The following is a 20365-nucleotide window of genomic DNA, read 5'->3' as shown; positions in this document are numbered from 1 at the left end:
GTACTCCAACCTCTCTGATCCTGACCATCTCCTCCGCATAGAAGGCTGACAGCAGCCCGAACGCTGACGCTACAAAGTACATGATGCCTCCTGTCCCGAAGCTGTTCTGGTAGCTAGGAAGCGCCCAGACAAGATAATCGCAGCGTATCCCTCCTGGAAAGGACTGGGGAGCCGTCTGAAAAGAGGAAGAGTTCCAGAAGTTGGAGAGGAGGACCCTAGAGCTGTATGCTATCGTGTGGTTGAACTTGAACAACAAGCTTCCTGTGGTGTTCTGCGCAACGAGCATCTCAACCGCATTCGACAAAAAGCCGTCGTCGATCTTGAAGTCACTGTATCCCTGAGCCAAAGACGCCCTTGTATAGCCTTGTATGGGCCACGAAGATCCCAGCACGAACCCGAGCAGTTGGTCGTCTCGGGTCTGATTCAACGTCGTCCCCCCGACCTGCCCGTCACTGTCACTTGCCACGTCCTCTTTCCCGCCTCTCTCCCTCTCACCGAGTATGGGATCGCATTCCTGTACTTGTCTGGCAGGACCGAAGGTTCCATCAGCACCTGTCGCAGCACGTCACAAGGGGTCGAACACAGCGGAGAGACTCACGGGCTCCGGGCTCTTGGGCTTCGTCAGCGGGTGCACCAGCCCTGCAACCAGGCAGAACACGATGGGCTGCCAGACGAGGAGGACGTAAGAGAGAGGATATCGCTTTGAGTTCTGCAGCGTCTGATACAGCACAGCCAGTATCTGCCTCTTCCAAGAAACTTCGCATTCGAAGTCTTCCATCTCACCCCCAGCTCCCGCCTCCGTCTCCCCGTCTAGCTCCATCTTGATCTCTTCGTTGGTCTCGGCGCTATCTGAGGACTGCTCCGTGTTCTCCTGTCGCTCTTTCTCGGCAAGGTTGAGGAACACCTCCTCTAGAGTCGTCATGCTCAGCCCGTAACTTGCGATCCCGACCGACTGCTTCTCCTCCTCTATCTTCTCAAACATCTCAGGGAACTTTGAGTCGGTTCCCACAGGAAGATTGAACGTCAGCTCTGCCTGGATGTTTGAGTGCAGACTTGCGCTCTCAACGATGCTTTTGATCAACTCTACAATCGGTTCGTTCTTGATGTTTCCATCTGCCTTGAGCAGATGCAGGATGTATCCTGTCCCGAATGCCTGCTTCAGCTCCAAACTCGTTCCCTGAACTTGCATTTTCCCCTTTGACATCACACCGATGGTGTCGGCGAGCAAGTCTGCCTCCTCCATGCTGTGAGTCGTCAGGATAATGGTACTCTTCTGCTTCTGAGCTTGCAGCAGCTTCCAAACTTTCCGACGGTTGTCCGGGTCAAGGCCAGTGGTGGGCTCATCCAACAGCACTGAGATTAGGCATCGTCAACTCCTTCATTCCCTCCCTCCCTCCCTCCCTCCCTCCCTCCCTCCCTTCCCCTCCTCCCTCCCTCTCTTCCCCTCCTACCTATCTTCGGGTCTCCGATAAGTGCAACGGCCAAGGACAGTCTCCGCTGCTGCCCTCCTGAGAGGTACCCCGCCCTCTGATGAGCCTTGCTGCTCAAGGACAGGCAGGACAAGAGCCTCCTCGCCTCCTCCTCACACTGCTGCTCATCTAGCCCCTGCCATGACCGTCGTCAGCTCAGCCCTACCCCGACATGTTCCATTGCCTGCATCCCCCCGTACAGCAGCATGTGCTCCCAGCAAGACAGCTCGCTGTAGAGGACATCGAACTGCGGGCAGACCCCCAGGCTCTTCCGGATCTTGGCCTTGTCTCGAACTACATCTTGACCTGCTATCGTGGCCCAGCCTGAGTCCGGTAGGAGGCCGCCAGTCATGATGGACATGCTGGTGGTCTTCCCAGCGCCGTTGTGCCCGAGCAAACAGAAGATGGTGTTGTCTTCGACCTGAGAGGAAAGTTGATCAACTCAGTGAACAGGTTTGGCAATGCCCCGCTACCTTGAGATTGAGGCCATTCACAGCCTGAATCTCCTTCCTCACTGAGAACCCGTACTGATTCTTCTCCCACACCTGAAAGGTTTTATGCACATCTCGCATCTCTAGTCCGCTCCGATTCCCGTCCTCTACATGTACAGTGTTGCTGGGCAGAGATTTCCAGAATTTCAATTCGGGATTGTTTGTAACGGTGTCTATGAGCAAACTAAGACCGAAGTAGAGGATTGCATCGACGACGAGAAAGATGAAGCAATCATTTGCGTACGGGCTCAGGTCCGAAGTCCACCCTGTCGTTAAGAGCTCACCGTCCAGCATCGTGTACAAGAAATGACCAAAGGGAACAGGAGACAGCAAGAAGGTCAAGAGCACTAAAGGCCTGGCTACCCCCTTGTTAATCATCAAGAATTGAACCAAGTAAAATATCCCCGACAGCACCAAGAGCATGAGCGCTCCGACAACAAACAGAGTCTGACCCTTCGATGCTAACTGACTGATCAAGAACCCGAGACAGATGAAAGACATCCCAAACAGGAAGAAACCAAGGAAAACGATGCCAAAGTTCGTATGAACCAAGATACGGCCAGCATACAATCCGCATACCGAAACCAACACGCTTCCCAGCACAATGATAGACTCCGACAAGAACCATGTGATCCAAAACGATATAGGGGACATCCCTTTCAGGCTCAAAGCCTCCTTGATCCCCTTCTCCTTTTCCTGGCCAATCTGCAAGGTATAATGTAAGAAGGGCACTAGTACTCAATCGTTCACCTGAATCATGGTTGCTTGCAGATTCATGAACAAGATCATGATGAAATTGACAGGGAAAATGATCTTGATGAAGTTCACAATCTGTAGATTCGAGCGCTGTGGGAATTCCTGGAAAAGCATCTTGAAGCGAAGATCACCCAGCAAAATCTCTGTGTTGTTTTCACTTGTAATGCGAACTCCTTTGTGCTCCATCAGGACTCTGCTGACTAGAGACTGCAGCCAGAGGAGGCCAAACTCTGCAGCATTCCCCTCGTCTGTATCTCCAGTCGAAACATTGCGCAACGTCAGCTCCTGATAAACCTGCAGCACAATGACAAAGGACTCCTGAGAACAAACTTGAAAATTCAAACTGTTCTTACCAGCATGAATTCATCCTTGGTGTCGTCGACAACGACGCCAAAATCGAGGCTGGTCGAGGGATCGTAACTCTGCCCATTCGTAGCAAGAAGCGCTTCTCTTGTCCCGAAGGACAAGACGGTCGGGCAGGCCTGGGATGAGTATTCCTTCTTCACGTTGCCGAGATAGAAACACAGCTCGTTGAGAACCATGACAGACAGCGCACTTCCTGTGTTGACGACTCCAACTTTCACTGGGACGGGCTTTGGCCATGGCGGCTGCAAGATATCGATTGCTGGAGGAGCACCGGATGCTGGTGTCTTGACAACCTAGACAACATCATTGCAACGACATGGCGAGCAAGAAGAGAAGAGGAGGGTCATCGGTACCTCATATGGAATGAAGTTGATCGACTTCACGATGACGAGGATGATGATGACGTACAGAGGAAACAGAATCTCAAGGAGAGTCAGTTTCCAGCTCCTCCGCTTCAGGATCGCCTGCTTGCGGAAGAGCAACAAGCATTGTTGCAAGATGGTGCTTTTGTGGGACGCGTTGCTGTTGTTGCTTGCTTCCATGGCAGCTCCGGAGATTCAGAGCCGATCAGGAGGAGGAGGAGAAGGATGAACTCTGCTGGCGGACGATTTCATCTACAGACCTGCAATGTCAAATTCAATCAAAGTTCGTTTCGAGCTTGCCTGCTCCCATTCCTCGACCTCATCCTCCTCCTCCCCCCCTTCCTCGTCCTTCTCCTCGTGCTCCTGTCTTTCTCTTTCCTCATCGTCGTTCTCCTCCTCCTCCTCCTCCTCACTCTCCTCGATCGTTTGTGACCGCATCGAGCCCTTTTTGTGCAGGAAAATGTACCTTGCATTAGGCGTAATTTGTTGGAGATTTGCAGGAAATTGCCCTGCGAAATCCCTGCGAAATGGCTGACATCCGGAATTTGAACGGGAAGGAGGAAGAGCAGTGAGGGAGGGAGGAAGCGCAAGAGGGAGAGAGAAGAGCAGGGATGAACGTTTGAGTTCAGAGATCAACAGCAAGTTGCATGTAAGAGAGCGAGGTAGGAAAAACAGCTGCGTGATAGAGGCGAGGGGAATTGATGTGTCTGTCAAGCACAGGAACGGGGAGGGGAGGGGATGGAGCAACGCTAATTTGCCTTGGTTAGGTGTTATCATCGATCAACAGGAATCGCACTAGGTTCACAACGTGAAGGATGCAAGCAAATGTTCAGTAGAGCTCTTCTTCGATCGAACGCCATTTGGACCAAATAGACGTACAACATAGAGCATCATGGGGCAGGGGGAGAGCGTCATGTTCGGTACAGCATGCTGCAGGCGCAATGAAGAGGATGATAGCAACACCAAGCACAAGACCGTCCCCGAGCTCCACGAGTTCACCGGCAGGTCGAACTTCCCGAGGCGTCGTCGATCCGATCGAGGAGAGCGAGACTCGGTACGCGCCATCACCACTACAACCACCACCTTCTCCTCCACCTCCTCCTCCACCACCTTCTCAACCACCACCACCTCCTCCTCCTTGCCCTCCACATCCTCCTCGTCCTCGTCCTCATCATCGTCCTCGTCCTTCTCCTACCACTACCTCCTCCAGTAAGACTACCACACCCCTCCACAAACTTCCTCCACCACCTCCCCTGCCTTATCCATGACGGTACTTTGACTCTCATCCTCTAACGCTGTGATCAGGCTGACAGTCCCCGAGGTGTTCCCGCGCCATTGCGGTCGCGAGATCGAGACTCGACTTACTCCCCCGGCTACCTCGCGCACCAGCACGACCCGAGGCCCTCGAGACGCGAGCTCGACGATCACCCGCACAACCTCGCGTCGTCGTCAGAGAGCAAGCCATGTAGGGTCCTTGCCTACAAGCCTTAGCGGCTCTGCTCCTGCGCCTCTCGCCGCATCCGCCCACACGAGGGCCAGCTACGCGAATGAAGGAGGCTCGGTCAGGCGAGTGCAGCAGCTCATGGCGGATGAGAGCAAGCGGGACTTCGGGCTGCTGTCACCGAGGAAGTCTGGCATCAAGGACTACGAGTCTCCTCCCTCCACACCCTGACTGACGAGTCGCCTGCTCTTGCAACCGTCAAGTTGAATGAGACCTGGCTCTTCTCTTGTCTTACAGCCCTTTCCTATGGTTATTGAATGTGAATTATGTCAGACTCTCTGAAGGATCTCTTCCACCTGATCCGGAAGCCTGGGAAACTTGACAACTCACTGACTCGGGGTGACGTGACTTGCAACCGTTGAGTACTAGTCCTATTCAATCATACCACTGTTACTACGGTGGCTGGCAGGCCCGGCCGGCCCGGCCGGCCTGCCGGGGGCCGGCTGGTGACTCCGGGTGACCGGGCCCTGGACCGGGCCGCCGCAGCGGCAGGCCGCAGAGCAGGCCGGGCAGAGGCCGGGGATTACCTTGAAGGGGCTGGCCCGACCCCATATCCGGGTGTCGCAGGATGCGACTAATGGCGGCCGTGGCGATGTTGGTGGCAGCGGTAGGGGGAGGGACGGGGCTGACCTTCTCGCACCTTCCTCTCCGCATGCCCAGCTTGAACCTGATCTCCTCCTCATCCTGCCAACTTGTGCCGATGAGAAGTCTAAAGCTCAACAGATTTCATGCTGCCTTTCCTCAGAGGAAAGTAGGAAGCTGCAGGTTGACAATGTCAACGGAGGATCAGGGGCAGAGGGACGAGCAAGAGGAAGGGGAGGAGGAAGAAATCGAGCCATACATGGGCCCCTCGCAAAGTCAAGAAAAGATGAAGTATGGTTGTCTTGTTCAAGACCTCGGCATCGAGATCTTTGTGGGGGAGTCCAAGGTATGCAGCGGCATGGGCCTGTACGTCGCAGTGGCAGCCAGCGAGCATGTTGCGGAAGTCACTCTTCCAGCAGGGACGTTGATCAGCGGCTACTCGAAGGAGGGAACATGGTCATCGTTATCGCAAGGGGACAAGGCAGTGGCATTCGCCTTCGACAAGCCAGACACGCTGGTGGTGTACGACCGAGAGCTCATGACTCTGATCGACGCCGCGGGCTCTGCTGCAGACCTCTCGGACAACATGACAGGAGCAGTCGCAGGACATAACATCTTCTTCGACGAGGCCTCGCAAGACCTCAGGGTAGAGCCAGACGTCAACTGGGCTCGAGGGAGATTCTTCGTTCCGGTAGAGGACGGTGGGCCGGTTGGACCAGCCAACTTCGGCATGTTTGCGAATGACCTGGCGTACGAGGAGGGGATGACGCAAGAGGAGTACGCGAGGAGCATGCAGAAGAACGTGCTGCAGCTGGTGTGGAGGATGGCGGTGGAGGATGGACACCTCAGTCCGACATGGCCTGTCGTCTTTCTCAATCAGGCCGTGTGCTTCAGGAACGCAGAGCCGATGGAGATCGGATTGAGCTACGGGTGGAGATACTGGCAGAACCTTCAGAGCAAGCAGGAGACGAGCTGAGAAGGAGAGGGAGAAGGGCGGGCGGGAGAGAAACTCGTCGTTAGCACTGGTTGAGATGCGTTGTTGGGTCAAGATTACTCGAGGAATTCCTTCACTTCCGTGCCCAACACCTCGAGGAAGACGTTGTATCCCTTGGCCGCAGCTCCGACCCACTCCGTCGCTCCGCTCTCCGCCGTCCTGTGCTGAAGAGATGGAGCGAGTCAGCCGGGAGAGAGCGCATGAGAGGAGCAGAACCGAAGGCTCTTCGATGAGGCGGCTGATAAAGTCTTGCTCCGTCCCATCCTTGGCTTTCGTATAGTACACGTGCGGACAGATGGCTCTGTTCTCCTGCGAGGAGAACGGTCACTTGAATGATTATGAACACTGTTATCAACATCTGTGCCGTTATGACCATCATCAACAAAAATAACAACATCGTTGTCGTCTTTTCATCATCAGCATCAATATCCTTCTTCCCCTTCACCTCCACCACGACCTCCTCCAACCTCAATCACAACACGGAATTTCCAACATGTACAACCAACCTCAACCACAAGATCAGTGCTACTGTCATGCCAACCTACCTTGATGTATTGGATGTAGGTGCGCAGTCCGCAGTCCGGAGGAGGAGGATAAGGAAAGGTCTCGAGCCCCTGAGCGGTGCAGTAGACGCAAAGGTCCGTGTAGCTGTCCAGCAAAAAGATCCCATCGGTCGCCTGCTCGCAAGTCAAGACGAGAAGAGGAGGATGTCAGCATATGAGTAAGAGAGGGAGAGGCTCATTGGGGGGAGGAGGAAGGCCGTGGGTGTAGAGGGATATTCTACATTGTCAAGAGTAGAGTTGAGCAGGAAGAGAGGTCCTCCACTTGGCTGAGAGCTGTTGGGATCTTTGAAGGAGATAAGCTTCGGGTAAATGGTGTAGGTCAAGGCCTGGAGGAGCATGAGAGGAGGAGGAGGAGAAGATCGAGGGACCTCAGGGGTGAGGCTGGAGCAGAGGTAGCAGATGAATGAGCGTTCATCACGAGACACCACGACGGGGTCGAGCAGCTTGCCGCGCAACATTCCATAGACCTTGAGCAGCGTGAGAGACGTTGATGACGTGGATGGAGACGGGGGAGCTTTCATGTGGAAGACTCACCACTTTCGTGAGAGAAGCCAAGTTGGGAAACCTTGAGAACTGTAGGTCTAGACCGGCTTCCCTCCTTCGCAACATGTTCTCGTTGTACCTGCGCTGACGTCATCGCTCTTGCTACCTCTCCAAGAACTTCACCTCGCCGTCAGGATCACCAACCAGTCCTGCAGCAGCATGCGAGCTTCTCCTGCCGTGCGGAACCGTCAAAGTGGATAGCAAAGTAGAAGTCGGTAGTAGTAGTAGTAGTAGTAGTAGTAGTAGTAGGAGGAGGAGGAGGAGCTTGAGAGTTCAGCTAAGTCCTACCTGTTCCTTCTGTCGCCTGTGCAACGATGATCTTGTGGCATAGGAGGGAAGCGACAACTTCAGAGTCCGCGTGCGCGTAGATGTCAAGAGCCTGCAGGCCGTGTGAGTGTTGCTGAAGTTGACAGCACAAGGAGGGCAACACAAGGAGAGCACGGAGAGCAGCACAAGGAGAGCAACACAAGGAAGGGAGCGGAGGGATGGTCGGCGACGAGTAGGCAGGGGAAGGTGCAGAACGAGGAGGAAATCCTACAAATGAGAAAAAGGAGAAGGGAGGGGGAGGGGGAGGAGGAGGAGGAGGAGGAGGAGGAGGAGGAGGAGGAGGAGGTGTATGTGGTGGTGATGGTCACCTGTCTTCCAATATCGACGCGAGAAGTTTCTATCCTCAGTCGTCGCTGCACTTGAAAGGAATTCGCTTCGGGGTCAGGCACGATGCAGGAGTAGGAGAAGGCGAGCTGGAGGGTCGGCTGGAGGAAACGGATCAGTCGGCACATAACGTTGAAGCCTGAAAGATCAGAGGAGAGGAAGAGTGAAGGAGGTTGACAGAGATAGTTTGAAAGGTGTTTGATTGCACGCACAAACGGAGCGAAAGTGGTGGAGCAGGAAGAGAACGAATTTTGAAAGGGCGACGAAGAGACAGAAAGGAACCTGTGATTGGGAGGATTCTAGTGGACAGAGGGGCATCAAATGGGGGAGGCGGGGGAGAGCAGGGCAAGAGAAAGGTAAGAGGAGTAAGATCGATTCTCACTTGCACGTCAAGATTTGATGTGACGCCTGAAGGGTTGTCGAACTCGAAGTCAACAGCGAAACAACTTTCACTGTGAAACAGGCATTCAGTGTTAGAGGAAGAGGAGGAGATTTAGGTTGAAGATCAAGAGAGTAGGATGTCGAAGAAGAGATTCAGGAGGAGGAGGAGGAGGTTGTGCAGGAGGGTCAAGAGGTCTTGAGACCGGGGGGGGGGGGAGAAGGGGGAGGTGAGAGAGGGTCACCTGTGGCAGGAAGCAACATGGTAGAGATTGTCGTACTGCTTGTCCGCACTCAGATGCCCGTAAGCTCGCGCCACCTGGCATGTCTCACATCACCATCACCGAGCAGGCAACAGCCAAGCACCTGAAACCCGGACGAGCATCTCAGTCGTAGGATCGCGTTGGAGGCGAACGGGCGGGAGTAGGTGCGGTACAGATCCTGTTGGACGGGAGGGGAGCGATCAGCAAGGGGCTTGTGAGGGGATAGGAGGAACCTGAGGAAGGGCGGAGGTATCGATGCCGGGGTAGTATACCATCGTTCCTCCGGCACACTCCACCATCGGAATCATCGCGTCCACCCCAACATACCCTTCCTCGGCGATGACGAACAGGTCGACGACTGCTGAGATCGACGTCACCCGGTCCACCAGGCTGCTATAGAACTCTGAGCCCTTGGGGAGGTTCTTTGCGATGCCCTGGCTCAAGAAGGACGCAGTCTGTGCCTGCTCCTCTAGCGCCCCCAGCCCGAAATTGGGTCTGCTCCCGATGACGCTGATGATGCGGAGGCTGAACTGCGCGTCCTCTTCGAACATCTCCAGCAGCGTGTCCAGACAAGACCCCAGCGCAAACCGACGTGGCGCCGCGCCCTGCTCGCTGCTGCCAGCCGCTGAGATGCTCTCCACAGCCGCTGAGATGGTGGGCTTGCTGGATCCCAGCTGGACGAGGAAGCAGTCGGCAGGGAGGATGTCGGCGATGGCAACGTCCAGCTCGCCATCTTCAGGCACTGGGATCTGAAAGCAGTGGGGGAACGAGCTCCGCATGTCATAGACGCCGATAGAGTCGGAGACGGTTATCAGCCCGAACAGCACGTAGGGGGGCAGTGCTTCCAGTAGCGCCAGGATCCCTGACTTGACCACCTCCACGAAGTCCTCAGAGCCAGAAACGTCCACGACGGCAACGACAGCTGGTCGCTCCTGCGGCTTCAGGTCCTTGGAGAAGATGTCGCCCACATCAACCTCCACACACTCCTCCACAACGTCCACTATGCCGCGCTGCAGCTCCTGCAGGCTTGCCCTGACGGCGCTGGTGGCATACCTGGAGGACAGGTCGTTCTTGTTCCCGCACAGGCTGCAGATCCATGCCTTCTTCTCGAACATGCAGTATGCGTTGATGTAGCCGAAGCACTGCTGGCAGCGAGGGATCTCCTCTGCTAGAATCTCGTCCACGGCACTCGGACGAGGCACGTTACCCGACGCCGGAGCGAGCGGGATGAGCGCACAACCCCCTGTAGGAGAAGGATCAAGAGAGGGCAGAAGGCAGGCCGAGGCTCAACAGTCAAGGAACATCGTTCTACTTACATGGCAACCCCGCGGCGTCCTTGACAGACGCGTTCTCAGGCGTTCTTCTCAAGGACGGTCGGATCATGGTGCCTCGAATATGTTTGTTTTCCGAAGTCATCCTCGCCAGCCCGCAATGCTACCTCCTCCCGCTGCCACCTTGATCTCAATATCTCACTGCGCGAGCTCCTGGGTTGTAATGAGTTGTCAGGGAGTTGTCACTGGGTGAGTTTGAATCATCATCCGTTATTCTGTCCTAGTTCACTTGTACACACATATCGCCACCATCCTCGCCTTCTTCTAGCCCAGAAACATCTCACCGTCCCTGTCGTCTTGGTCCATCATCTTGTACCATCTTAGCAACTTGATTTCACATGCATCCTCTATCTCCTGCTCCTGCTCCTGCTCCTGCTCCTGCTCCTGCTCCTGCTCCTGCTCCTGATCCTGCTCCTGCTCCTGCTCCTGCTCCTGCTCCTGCTCCATCTTTCCCCTCTCCCATGCTCGCCTCTGCATCCTCTACTGGTATTCCATGTCTTCGTGGCATCGCAACCGCTGCAACGCTCATCTAATTATCTGTAACGGTCGCAACAACAATCAAGAAAGTCAAAAGTATTTACTCAATTTCTTTTTTTCTCTCTCCTGGTACAAATCTCCCGATCTGGTACAACCCTCTGGTACTCACAGGCCGGCCCGCCTCAAGGGAATGGATTTGTTGCTCGACCCACGGCATCAGTCGCAGCGTCATCATGGCTTCAGGTGAAGGGCGAGGAGGAGAGGAGGAGAGGAGGAGAGGAGGAGAGGAGGAGAGGAGGAGAGGAGGAGAGGAGAACAGGAGGAGAGGAGGAGAGGAGGAGAGGAGAACAGGAGGAGAGGAGAACAGGAGGAGAGGAGGAGAGGAGAACAGGAGGAGAGGAGGAGAGGAGAACAGGAGGAGAGGAGAACAGGAGGAGAGGAGAACAGGAGGAGAGGAGGAGAGGAGAACAGGAGGAGAGGAGAACAGGAGGAGAGGAGAACAGGAGGAGAGGAGGAGAGGAGAACAGGAGGAGAGGAGAACAGGAGAACAGGAGGAGAGCAGGTGGAGAGGAGAGGAGAACAGGAGCACAGGAGAACAGGAGGAGAACAGGAGGAGAGGAGAGGAGGTAGGATCAATCAGAACGGCGAGGTCGAGAACAGAGGAGACGAAATGAGACGCGGGTGTCAACTTGACATACCGACAGGCGTTGGTGAGGCCATCAGTCGATTTCATGAGATCTGCGATGGGGACGTGGCAGACGTGGCAGCGCTCTTTCACGGCCTTTTCCCCCACAAGCGCTTCAACCCTCAGACGCTGGGCAAGGCCCTCGGGATCGGAGAGGAGAAGATGCTGGTGACTATACTTGTAGCTGACGAGGAGATGAGAGAGGAATGCTCGTGAGAAAGTGTTTGTGAGAATAATGTGTCTGTTTGTATTGGAAGAGCAGTCAATTATGATGATGACAAGGTTTGCAGGAGGGGCCTGAAGTCAAAGTGACTTTGGATCAACTCCGACATGGAGTGCAAGCTGTGTCGGCGGAAGAGTCGGCGGAGGTGAAGGTGGAGGTCATCGAATCGTTCATTGCGTTTGTGAAGGAGGAGAGGGACTTGCTTGCAAGGCAAAAGGGTAAGCCAGCGATCTGCGAATCGTTTGTTGTGAGAATGCTTCTCAGGAGTGGAGATCGATGAGTCCTGGGCCAGCGAGCTTGAAGGGCGACTGCTCGCAAGCATGAAGCAGGACAAGGATCTGATGGGACACTTGCAGGGAGTGAGGTGGGGAGGAGGAGGAGGAGGAGGACGAGGAGGAGGACCAACGTGTGACAAGAGTCTTCAGATCTCTGCACGACTCGTGGAGGCAATCCTGCGACGTCAACGACGAGTCTCAGTTTCCGAGTGTTGTTGCTGGACCTCAGGTGATGTGCAAGCTTGATGCTGATGGGATACTCCTGGTTGTGCCGGGAGAGTGAAGCGAGCTGGCAGGTCCTGTCGATGGACGATGTTTTCAGAATGTTCTATTCGAGGTGACAGGAGCTGATGTCAAGTACCGAATCTGAGATCCTCTGAACAGACTGCTGACCGAAGATGAGAGATCAAGATTGTTCCTCCGGCCCAGTAGATCAGTCCCAACTCCGCGCCCTCCTGACCCCTTGCCAGATGAGAATCCAACAGAGCTGCTGAGGTCAAAGCTTGAAAAGTTTCGGAACAAGTCAGACTCGTCGATTGCGAAGCTGCAACGTGAAGTGAGACGTGGAAGGGAGGGAGCGTATGGTGTTGAGATTGCGATTAGAGAATCGTCTGGTTGATGGAGCAAGCGACGGGGATGGTTCTCAGCGAATCATCTTTGTGCGATCTGGAGAAGGTTAAGGAGCTGAATGAAAGGATTTCCAAGAGGATGGACGGCGAGTTCAATCAGAAGGTCATGACGTCACCCCCCCTCCCTCCCTTTCTCGCTCCCTTCCTCTTCTCCCCCCTCTCCCCACCAGCCTCCCACCCACTTATCCTATCCCACCCTCCCTCCCCCTTCCTCTTTCACTTTCACTTCCTCCTCTTGACTCAGAACAGATTGACAACATCCTCAAGGACGTCTCCATCGGCCCAAGCCCAGCTAGAATCCAGGTGGTGGAGACGGAGATCGTGAAGAGCATCGCAGGGTCTGCCGGAGGTCTGTCCACCACCTCCTCTGCCCTCCCTCTCCTCACTTGCTATCAGAGATGAGCTGGGGTGACCTGCGGAGCTATAAGGCCGTAGGCCTGTACGCGTGCTTGCGCGCTCTAGCGGAGGAGAACGGGGAAGAGGGAACCATCGGTGAGGATCAAGTGACTTCGACTTATCCCCCTCCCTCCCTCCCTCGTTCGCCTGCTTCTTCTCTCCCTCCCTCCCTCCCTCCCTCATCTGCTTCTTCTCTCCCTCCCTCCTTCTTTGCTCACCTGAAGACGCAGGCAGTTTGATCGGTGCATCACTGAAGCTCATCAAGGCGACTCGCCGCAAGATTGGAGATCGATTTTTCAGGCAGGCAGGGGAGGGAGGAGAGCATCGTGTGAGGATTTCGCAGGAAGAAATGGCTGCCCCTCGAGTCAAACCCTGACATTTTCAATGAGCTGGGGTACCAGGTCTACCTCCTCCTCCTCCCTCCTCCTTCTCCGCTCCTCCTTCTCGATATTTCCTCTCTTCTTGTCCTCTGCTCCTTCCTTGTTCTGCTCTTATCGCATTTCTTCCAGATTGGCCTTCCAATGAGCGTCTCTTTCTTTGAAGTCTTCGGCTTTGATCCTGAGCTGCTCGCTCTCGTTCCTTCGCCGACCTATGCGGTCTGTCGCTCCCTGATCCCTTCACCTTCACTGTTACCACCACCTTCCTCCTTTCATTCCCGTTGTACTCAACTCCATCCTCTTCCTCTCCCATCTCCTTTCCATCTCTCCTCTCTCCCCTTTCTCTCTTCAGGTACCTTCCTCTCTCCTTCCCCCTTCCTCCTCTTCGCCCAACCCCCTTCTGCTTCCTTCCTCATTTCACTCCAGGTACTCGTCTGCTTCCCCATCACCCCGAGTTACAAGGAGAGCGTCGAGAGCGATGCTTCATGTAGTCTTGACTCACTGCGCGAACTTGACTGACAGCAGCAGCAGCAGGAGAAGGAGGAGCAGGGGGAGAAGCTCCTTTCTTCGTCCATCAGACTGTTGGCAATGCTTGCGGCACGATTGCGATGATCCACGCGTTTGCGAGCATTCCTTCTGAGCTGCGAGAGGTAAAGAAGAACGAGTGAGGGAGGAGGAGGAGGACAAGGAGGAGGAAGAGGGGTGAGGGGATGGTAGGAGAGGGGGCAGGACGCTTGTTCGTTCTGCTGACGAGCTTGCAGGAGGGAAAAGGAGGATGGCTGCACAAGTTTGTCTCCTCGAACCTCTCCAAGTCTCCCCTGGACTGTGCGGCTGCGCTAGAGGAGGACGAAGACATCGCCATTCGGCACAACGAGCTTGCACGCAAGGCATGAGGAGGAGGAGGAGGAGGAGGAGGAGGAAGAGGAGGGAGTGTAGCCAAGAGAGGGCAGGGAAGAAGTGGAGGAGGGAGCAGGAGCGCGAGGAGGAGAGTGGAAGCGGAGGTTTTCCCAGTCACTGTGTTCTCACACAGGGAGACACCAACGTTGATAAGTTCAGGAGCGGAGCAGAAGAGTCTTCCTTCCAGTCTGTGCTCCACTTCATCTGCTACGTCGAGAAGGACGGTGAGGATCGTCGGCTGAGGAGGGAAGGAGCTGAGAGGCTGCAGGGATACTATACGAGCTCGACGGCATGAGGAAGACTCCCAAAGCAAGAGGAAGAAGCTCCCAGGTGTCCTCTTCCCGCCTCCTCCCTATCCGAGCCCAGCACCCTCGTCGTGCTGTCTTCATATCTTCCTCCTCTCCTAGTCCTCCTTGTCCTTCATCTCCCACACTTGTCTCACACTTGTTGTCAGCAAACTTTACTGCAAGACAGCATCGCGGTGGTGCAGGAGATGATGGCGAAGAGCGACAATGAGCTCATGCTGAACGTGATCGCCCTTGCCAAACAGCCCTGAATCAACTCATAAAAGCCTTACTGCTTCTCCTCTCCTCTCCTCTCCTCTCCTCTCCTCTCCTCTCCTCTCCTCCTCCCGGCCTTCAGGGAGCATACCATGGCTTGGGGATGCGATACTTCTGCACTACCTGCATGATCTGCTGGAACGAGACTTGGGTTCCCTCTCGCTCCTCGTCCTGATCCGCTCGCTGATCCAGCGCCCGACAGATCTCCTCGCAGTCATCCTCTGACATCCCTCCCTCACCCAGCCTCTTCCTCACGTCCTGCACGTTGTGCGTCTCCTCCTCCCCGAGTCCCAGCCGCGTCAAGAACGGACTCCACGCGTCCACCTCCAGCTGCCTGACCGCGTCCATCGCGGCGATCCGGAAGAGCTCGTGGAAGGTCACGGCCGTGTAAACCGTTCCCAGCGCCTCGTACACCGTCTTGCCCGACTGAGCCAGCGCCGTCCCGTAGTGGATCAGCTCGCATGCGTCCTCCCCCAGGATGTGGACCCCCAGGATGACGCCGTCGGGCTTGGAGAAGAGAAGCTTGAGGAAGCCCAAGTTGATCCCTTGCACTCGTCCTCTGATAGTCTGCGAGTACTGGGCAAGCCCCTCTCCCAGCTCCTCGGGCTCCCATCCGTCATCGATCGCCTTCTCCTTGGTGCGTCCTATGAAGGCCATCTCGGGGATGGTCCAGATGCCGACAGGGTAGAGCAGAGGGTTTGCCGTCAGGCTCTTTGGGTCTCGCCCTCCCGTCCTCAGCATCCATGCCGACTTGGAGGAAGAGTCGAACCCGAACATGTGAGTCACCGCCGCGTTCCCCTGCTCGATCCCAGTGCTCGCCAACGAGGGAGCGCCCAGCACGTCTCCAGCTGCGTAGACCCCCTTCACCGAGGTCTCCATGTTGCCATTCACTAGGATCGCCCCGTCCTTGTCCATGTTGACCCCGAGGCCCTCCAGGCCCATCCCCCGGGTGTTGGCGCTTCTTCCCGTCGCCGTCATCAGAACCTCCGTGCGGATCTCAGCATGCGGCTGACTCTCCTTGGTCGACGCCTTCCTCAGCTTGATCCGCATGGGCCTGACGGTGTTGGCATTGCGAGGACTCTCCTCCTTGATCACCTCCTCCACCTCCGTGTCGAATATGATCCTGACCTTGTTCATGCACAAATCTTTCTGCAGCTGCAGCGCTGCGTCCCGATCGACCCCGATCCTCAGCAGCGCGACATCAAGGCTCTTGGCGCGCACGAGCATGGTGACCTTGCAGTCGAGCCGCGAGAAGATCTTGGCGAACTCAATCGCGATGATCCCTGCTCCCACAATGGTGACGGTCTTGGGGAGGAACGTGAGCATGCGGATGGTGTCCGAGTCGAAGATGCGCATCTGGTCGTAGGGGATGCCGGGCATGCGGTAGGGGGTCGAGCCAGTGGCAACAAGAATTCTCTTGCCCCTCACGGGGATGCTCCTGTTCGATTCCGTGAACGTCACCTCCACCTCTGAGCTGCTCATCAGTCTCGCAGACCCTCGGAGGTGGGGGATCCTGCACGCCTGCACTGCGGCGAGGTTGCTCTGACCAGAGGCCTTGACGATGTCGGACGTCAGCTCCTGTACTTGCTTCCACACCGTCACGTCCTTGAGCCCCATCTTGCGCAACGTCCCCACGTCGATCTTCTTGGAGGCATCCCTCAGGGCCTTGGAGAACAGGCCCGTAGGCCCCGAGAACTGAACCTGCAACGACAGTCAGAGGAGGGAGATACGAGCATGCATCAGCTTCAGAACCTGGTTCTTCTTCGTCGCATCCACAATCACGCAGGTCCTACCCGCTGAAGCCGCGGCCAGGGCAGCGGTCAGCCCGGTCGGTCCTCCCCCGATTACAACCAGGTCGTACTCCTCCCTCAGCATCCTGGCAGTGCGTACTCCACCCCTCCTGCTCATCGACGCCGCATGCCGCCATGATCCGCTGCTTCCAAACTTGAGCAGTGACCGACCCGTCGTTGCCTGACTGGCAGGAACAATCCCTCTGGGTAAGGTAGAGATGAAGCCTGCTGTGAGAGTGGACAGCAGGGAAAGAACGAGCAGACGCACGAAAAATAAGTTTAACCCCATCATGGGATAGGAAAAGCCTCCTTTCTTTCAAGAACAAGTAGGAGGAACGGGAGAGAGTCCTTCGTATCGACACCTCTCGGATCCGATTCAAGTCAAGGCTGAAGGGAGGGAAGGGAAGGGAAGGGAAGGATTTAGAGGGAGGGGGGCAAAGGGGGACGAAAAGGGGGCGCTAGCAGGATCTTCAATAGAAATATTGAAAATAAAAACTATTTAGTCAATTTTCAGTACTGATGTGAAATTAAACTATAAAATTACAATAAAGAATGATGTCAGCGGAGACTGCACGGGTACTATAGAATAGAAATGTTGGGGTACTTAGACCCGTTTTCTTCAAAGTTTATGGGGTTTAGTAGTCTTAAAGAAATCATCTAGGACCCCACTAGGTCCAAGGGGATAGGAAGTCAGTAAGGTAGGTACCAAGATAGTTGCTACCCACAAGTACCGGGTACTCTTAATATCAAACAGGGGTTATATAAGGGGTGGTATGCAATATTTGGGGGTCAGGGGTGATCCGGGCAGTTTTTCAGCTAATTACAGTGAGCTAATTGAGATTGTAAACCACCCCACCTCTAAATTTTAAACTACCCGTCCTCATTGTACCCCTCCTTTACCAATTCTACCACCCCACCCTTTCCTTTGAGACCACCCCTCTTTCCCAGAGCTACAAGGGTTTTATTACACTCCACCCCCACCCACCCACCAATACCATGTTCTTAGACCACCCCTTGAATGCGGGTGTTGCACCCGGTACAATATCATGACCCCTAACCCCTTGGCTGACCAGGGGGACCATGACCGGGGGTGGGGTGTCGAAGCTTGGATGAAGAATGGACCCCCTATGTGAAAGATTGCGCCCCATGAATCCTTGCCATGGCTCCTGCTCCTGCTCCTGCTCCTGCTCCTGCTCCTGCTCCTGCTCCTGCTCCTGCTCCTGCTCCTGCTCCTGCTCCTGCTCCTGCTCCTGCTCCTGCTCCTGCTCCTGCTCCTGCTCCTGATCCTGCTCCTGCTCCTGCTCCTGCTCCTGCTCCTGCTCCTGCTCCTGCTCCTGCTCCTGCTGCTCCTGCTCCTGCTCCTGCTCCTGCTCCTGCTCCTGCTCCTGCTCCTGCTCCTGCTCCTGCTCCTGCTCCTGCTCCTGCTCCTGCTCCTGCTCCTGCTCCTGCTCCTGCTCCTGCTCCTGCTCCTGCTCCTGCTCCTGCTCCTGCTCCTGCTCCTGCTCCTGACCCTGACCCTGATCCTGCTCCTCCCTCGTCTTCTCATCTGCAATTATGATGCAAGGGGAACGTGATAGAACGTGGAGGTCCAAATACTTCCCTCAGGTTGAGCTAGGCTGAATGCTCACGTCAATAGAACATAGAGAGGATCATAGATTGATTCACCCCAGTGAGCAAGAATCTGCGTGCTGTCTTCACGTCTGGGACCATTTTTGTTTCGTCTTCCTGTCTGAGTCTGCGCAGGCTGACGAAACCATGAGAGGAACTGCAAGAGTCCTTTCACTCTGCCTCTTGTCGCTGATCCTGATCAGCTGCAGCACAGCGGTACGTCTTTCGTGCTCCTAGTTGCGCAATGCTCACGTGCGGGTCACAGGAAGAGGTGAATCATGCGAGTGAGCAAACAGAGAAAGTCGCCGATCCTGTCCATGAGAATGTGGTGAGGCACGAGGAGGAGAGAGTACAGCAGCAACCCCCTCCCCCCCCTCCTCCCTCTCCTCCAGTGGCCGAAGCCAAGGAGCCAGCCCGTCCGCCCCCGCAGCAAGCGAAACAGCGAGTAGAGGAGAAGAAGAATACTTCTTCTGGTGATGAGCGAGAGTTTGTATCGGCCTCGTCTGAAGGGCGTGCAGAGTCGAAGGCTTCGCTTCCTACTCTCAAGAGTTTCAATCCGTTCTCACTGCACGAGGTCAAGAAGTGGAAGAAGAACACCCTCAACTTCCTCCACAAGGACGAGGTAGCCCGTCGACTTCAGTGCGCGCGATATCTGAGAACTCCTCGAGGTGCATGCCGTTAAGTCTGCACTTGTGATGGGAGACGTCGCGCTGGTAGTCACAGGTCCCTTCCTGCCTTCTTGATGGCGACTGCGGCATTGAACTCGAGCAGGCATTCAGCTTCAGCTGTCCATCTTCTACGAGAAGATGCAAGCTGCTCAGTTGCTGGTGACCTCCTGCCTTGCTGCCTGCTGCTCGCCTGACCCTCTTCAGGGGAACCCTTCGGCAGGTCACCACGAGCACCTCGCGCACGTCCACCATTACCGAGAGCATGCATGTGCGCAAGGAAGCGTAAGACAGAGACGGGAGATGAGAGCATGTTTCTGTCTCATCCTCCCTCCCTCAGATCGCCATCCTGTCCATCCTGCTGATTGAGAACCTCGCGGTCCTGTGGGCGACGGGGTGGAAGAAGTTCATCAAAAAGACTACTCAGGTGACCTCTTCCCCTCCCGCGTGCCCAACAGCTTGTCATTCTCAACCAGGTCACTGACTTCGTGGTGGTTGCCACGTCCCTCGTCCTCGAGCTCGTTTTCGACAAGGTGCATGTTCCCCTTCCGTCCTCCCCCCCAACCCCTTGACGTGCTCCCGCTGCTGCAGCTCACTGGCTTCGAGAGGATCGTGGCTGAGCTCTGGCGATTTGTGCGTATCGTGCACGGCAGCTACGAGACTTTCTTCCACAGCCCCTTCGTCGCTCCTCTAGTGGCTCCGGACAAGGGCCACCATTAACCTCTGACGGGCTGCCGCAGCAGGAGGGGAGCGAATAGATGATGGCACAACCTTGACCCGTTTATGAGTCACGTCGTTCCCTTCCTCTTTGACGTGTGCGCTGGGTCGACCTGGGACGAGGGGAGGGAGCTCAGAGTCTTGCTGCGCTTCGCCGCCTCATGCGGGGCCTTGCTCCCCTCCTCGCTCGCCTTGAGGGCTCCGATGGAGTTGAACCTGCCACGTCATCAGGGATGCAAGCTCCTCCACCACGCCTTCAACATCTCGAGAGGAGCGATGATGAGATCGTCGTCGTCGCCGGCGTAGAGCCCTGCCGCCAGCTTCCTCTGCTTCAACGCGATGATGCGAAACTTGGTCCAGTCCTTGAAGCATGCTCTGCTACCGCGTCAGCAAATTGTGAGAGAGAGGAGCGGCGTACCTGACGATAGTCCGCATGCCGTGATGGTATGCCATGCTGTAGCTGAGCCTCTTGAGCTGGAAATAGTTGATGAGCGATCGGAGAGTCTTGCGGACCTGAGGCGCTTGTAAGAGGAGGAAACAGCAGCCGGGCTTCAGTTCTTACGACGTGATAGTCATATCTCACTTCCGCCTCCTTCGTCTGACTCTTCATCACCTCCTTTATCCTGTGGAGCAAGACTTGCTTGTCATTTCCCCATGGCACATCAGCAGCTCTACCTTTGAAAGGCTTCCAGAGCTTTCCTCTGCATCGGTTGTCAACGCAGCAAGGTTGACAACATGACGGCTTACCATGAAGTCAAACTTCCATTTTGCCCGCAACTTCTGTAAGACTTTCCGCTGCTGCGGGTCCTGCAGCAA

The 20365-nt window shown here is 55.6% G+C and overlaps 8 protein-coding genes across 8 annotated transcripts; 5 read left to right on the top strand and 3 right to left on the bottom strand.

The window, feature by feature from the left end:
- Window positions 1–1129: 1129 nt before the first annotated feature.
- GUITHDRAFT_57319 (hypothetical protein) lies at window positions 1130–1911 on the bottom strand (the record flags this gene model as incomplete). The annotated part of the gene is made up of 3 exons (XM_005839599.1): window positions 1130–1353; window positions 1452–1593; window positions 1642–1911. Coding segments are annotated over 3 exons (636 nt in total), but the record flags the coding sequence as incomplete, so codon positions are not given.
- A 2425-nt stretch (window positions 1912–4336) lies between these two features.
- On the top strand, window positions 4337–5116 carry GUITHDRAFT_133707 (hypothetical protein; the record flags this gene model as incomplete). Its single annotated transcript, XM_005839598.1, has 2 exons — window positions 4337–4653; window positions 4750–5116. 2 exons carry the CDS (start codon window positions 4337–4339, stop codon window positions 5114–5116), a joined length of 684 nt encoding a protein of 227 aa, XP_005839655.1.
- Window positions 5117–5717: 601 nt separating this feature from the next.
- GUITHDRAFT_133706 (hypothetical protein) lies at window positions 5718–6503 on the top strand (the record flags this gene model as incomplete). Its single annotated transcript, XM_005839597.1, has 1 exon — window positions 5718–6503. The coding sequence occupies one exon, from the start codon at window positions 5718–5720 to the stop codon at window positions 6501–6503; it is 786 nt and encodes a 261-aa protein (XP_005839654.1).
- A 74-nt stretch (window positions 6504–6577) lies between these two features.
- Window positions 6578–10302, bottom strand: SEC24B (secretory protein Sec24B; the record flags this gene model as incomplete). The annotated part of the gene is made up of 14 exons (XM_005839596.1): window positions 6578–6685; window positions 6738–6830; window positions 7067–7198; window positions 7306–7410; window positions 7453–7551; window positions 7619–7706; window positions 7751–7799; window positions 7916–8006; window positions 8263–8379; window positions 8661–8730; window positions 8902–8975; window positions 9023–9097; window positions 9153–10162; window positions 10236–10302. The coding sequence occupies 14 exons, from the start codon at window positions 10300–10302 to the stop codon at window positions 6578–6580; spliced, it is 2178 nt and encodes a 725-aa protein (XP_005839653.1).
- Window positions 10303–10942: 640 nt separating this feature from the next.
- Window positions 10943–12247, top strand: GUITHDRAFT_150625 (hypothetical protein; the record flags this gene model as incomplete). The annotated part of the gene is made up of 6 exons (XM_005839595.1): window positions 10943–10970; window positions 11432–11580; window positions 11703–11853; window positions 11900–11999; window positions 12061–12139; window positions 12207–12247. Coding segments are annotated over exons 1-6 (530 nt in total), but the record flags the coding sequence as incomplete, so codon positions are not given.
- Window positions 12248–13742: 1495 nt separating this feature from the next.
- On the top strand, window positions 13743–14794 carry GUITHDRAFT_150624 (hypothetical protein; the record flags this gene model as incomplete). Its single annotated transcript, XM_005839594.1, has 6 exons — window positions 13743–13799; window positions 13891–13962; window positions 14074–14199; window positions 14343–14433; window positions 14478–14539; window positions 14664–14794. Coding segments are annotated over 5 exons (453 nt in total), but the record flags the coding sequence as incomplete, so codon positions are not given.
- A 53-nt stretch (window positions 14795–14847) lies between these two features.
- GUITHDRAFT_101831 (hypothetical protein) lies at window positions 14848–16644 on the bottom strand (the record flags this gene model as incomplete). The annotated part of the gene is made up of 2 exons (XM_005839593.1): window positions 14848–16470; window positions 16522–16644. 2 exons carry the CDS (start codon window positions 16642–16644, stop codon window positions 14848–14850), a joined length of 1746 nt encoding a protein of 581 aa, XP_005839650.1.
- A 1655-nt stretch (window positions 16645–18299) lies between these two features.
- GUITHDRAFT_150621 (hypothetical protein) lies at window positions 18300–19607 on the top strand. Its single transcript, XM_005839592.1, has 9 exons — window positions 18300–18383; window positions 18433–18640; window positions 18686–18789; window positions 18836–18890; window positions 18939–18994; window positions 19040–19117; window positions 19173–19259; window positions 19309–19365; window positions 19424–19607. The coding sequence occupies exons 1-9, from the start codon at window positions 18315–18317 to the stop codon at window positions 19550–19552; spliced, it is 843 nt and encodes a 280-aa protein (XP_005839649.1). The 5' UTR covers window positions 18300–18314; the 3' UTR covers window positions 19553–19607.
- The last annotated feature ends 758 nt before the right edge of the window (window positions 19608–20365 follow it).

The sequence above is a fragment of the Guillardia theta genome (genome assembly GCF_000315625.1).
Source record: "Guillardia theta CCMP2712 unplaced genomic scaffold GUITHscaffold_8, whole genome shotgun sequence".
In the NCBI taxonomy this organism is placed as follows: Eukaryota; class Cryptophyceae; order Pyrenomonadales; family Geminigeraceae; genus Guillardia; species Guillardia theta.
This window is presented reverse-complemented; position numbering and strand designations above follow the sequence as displayed.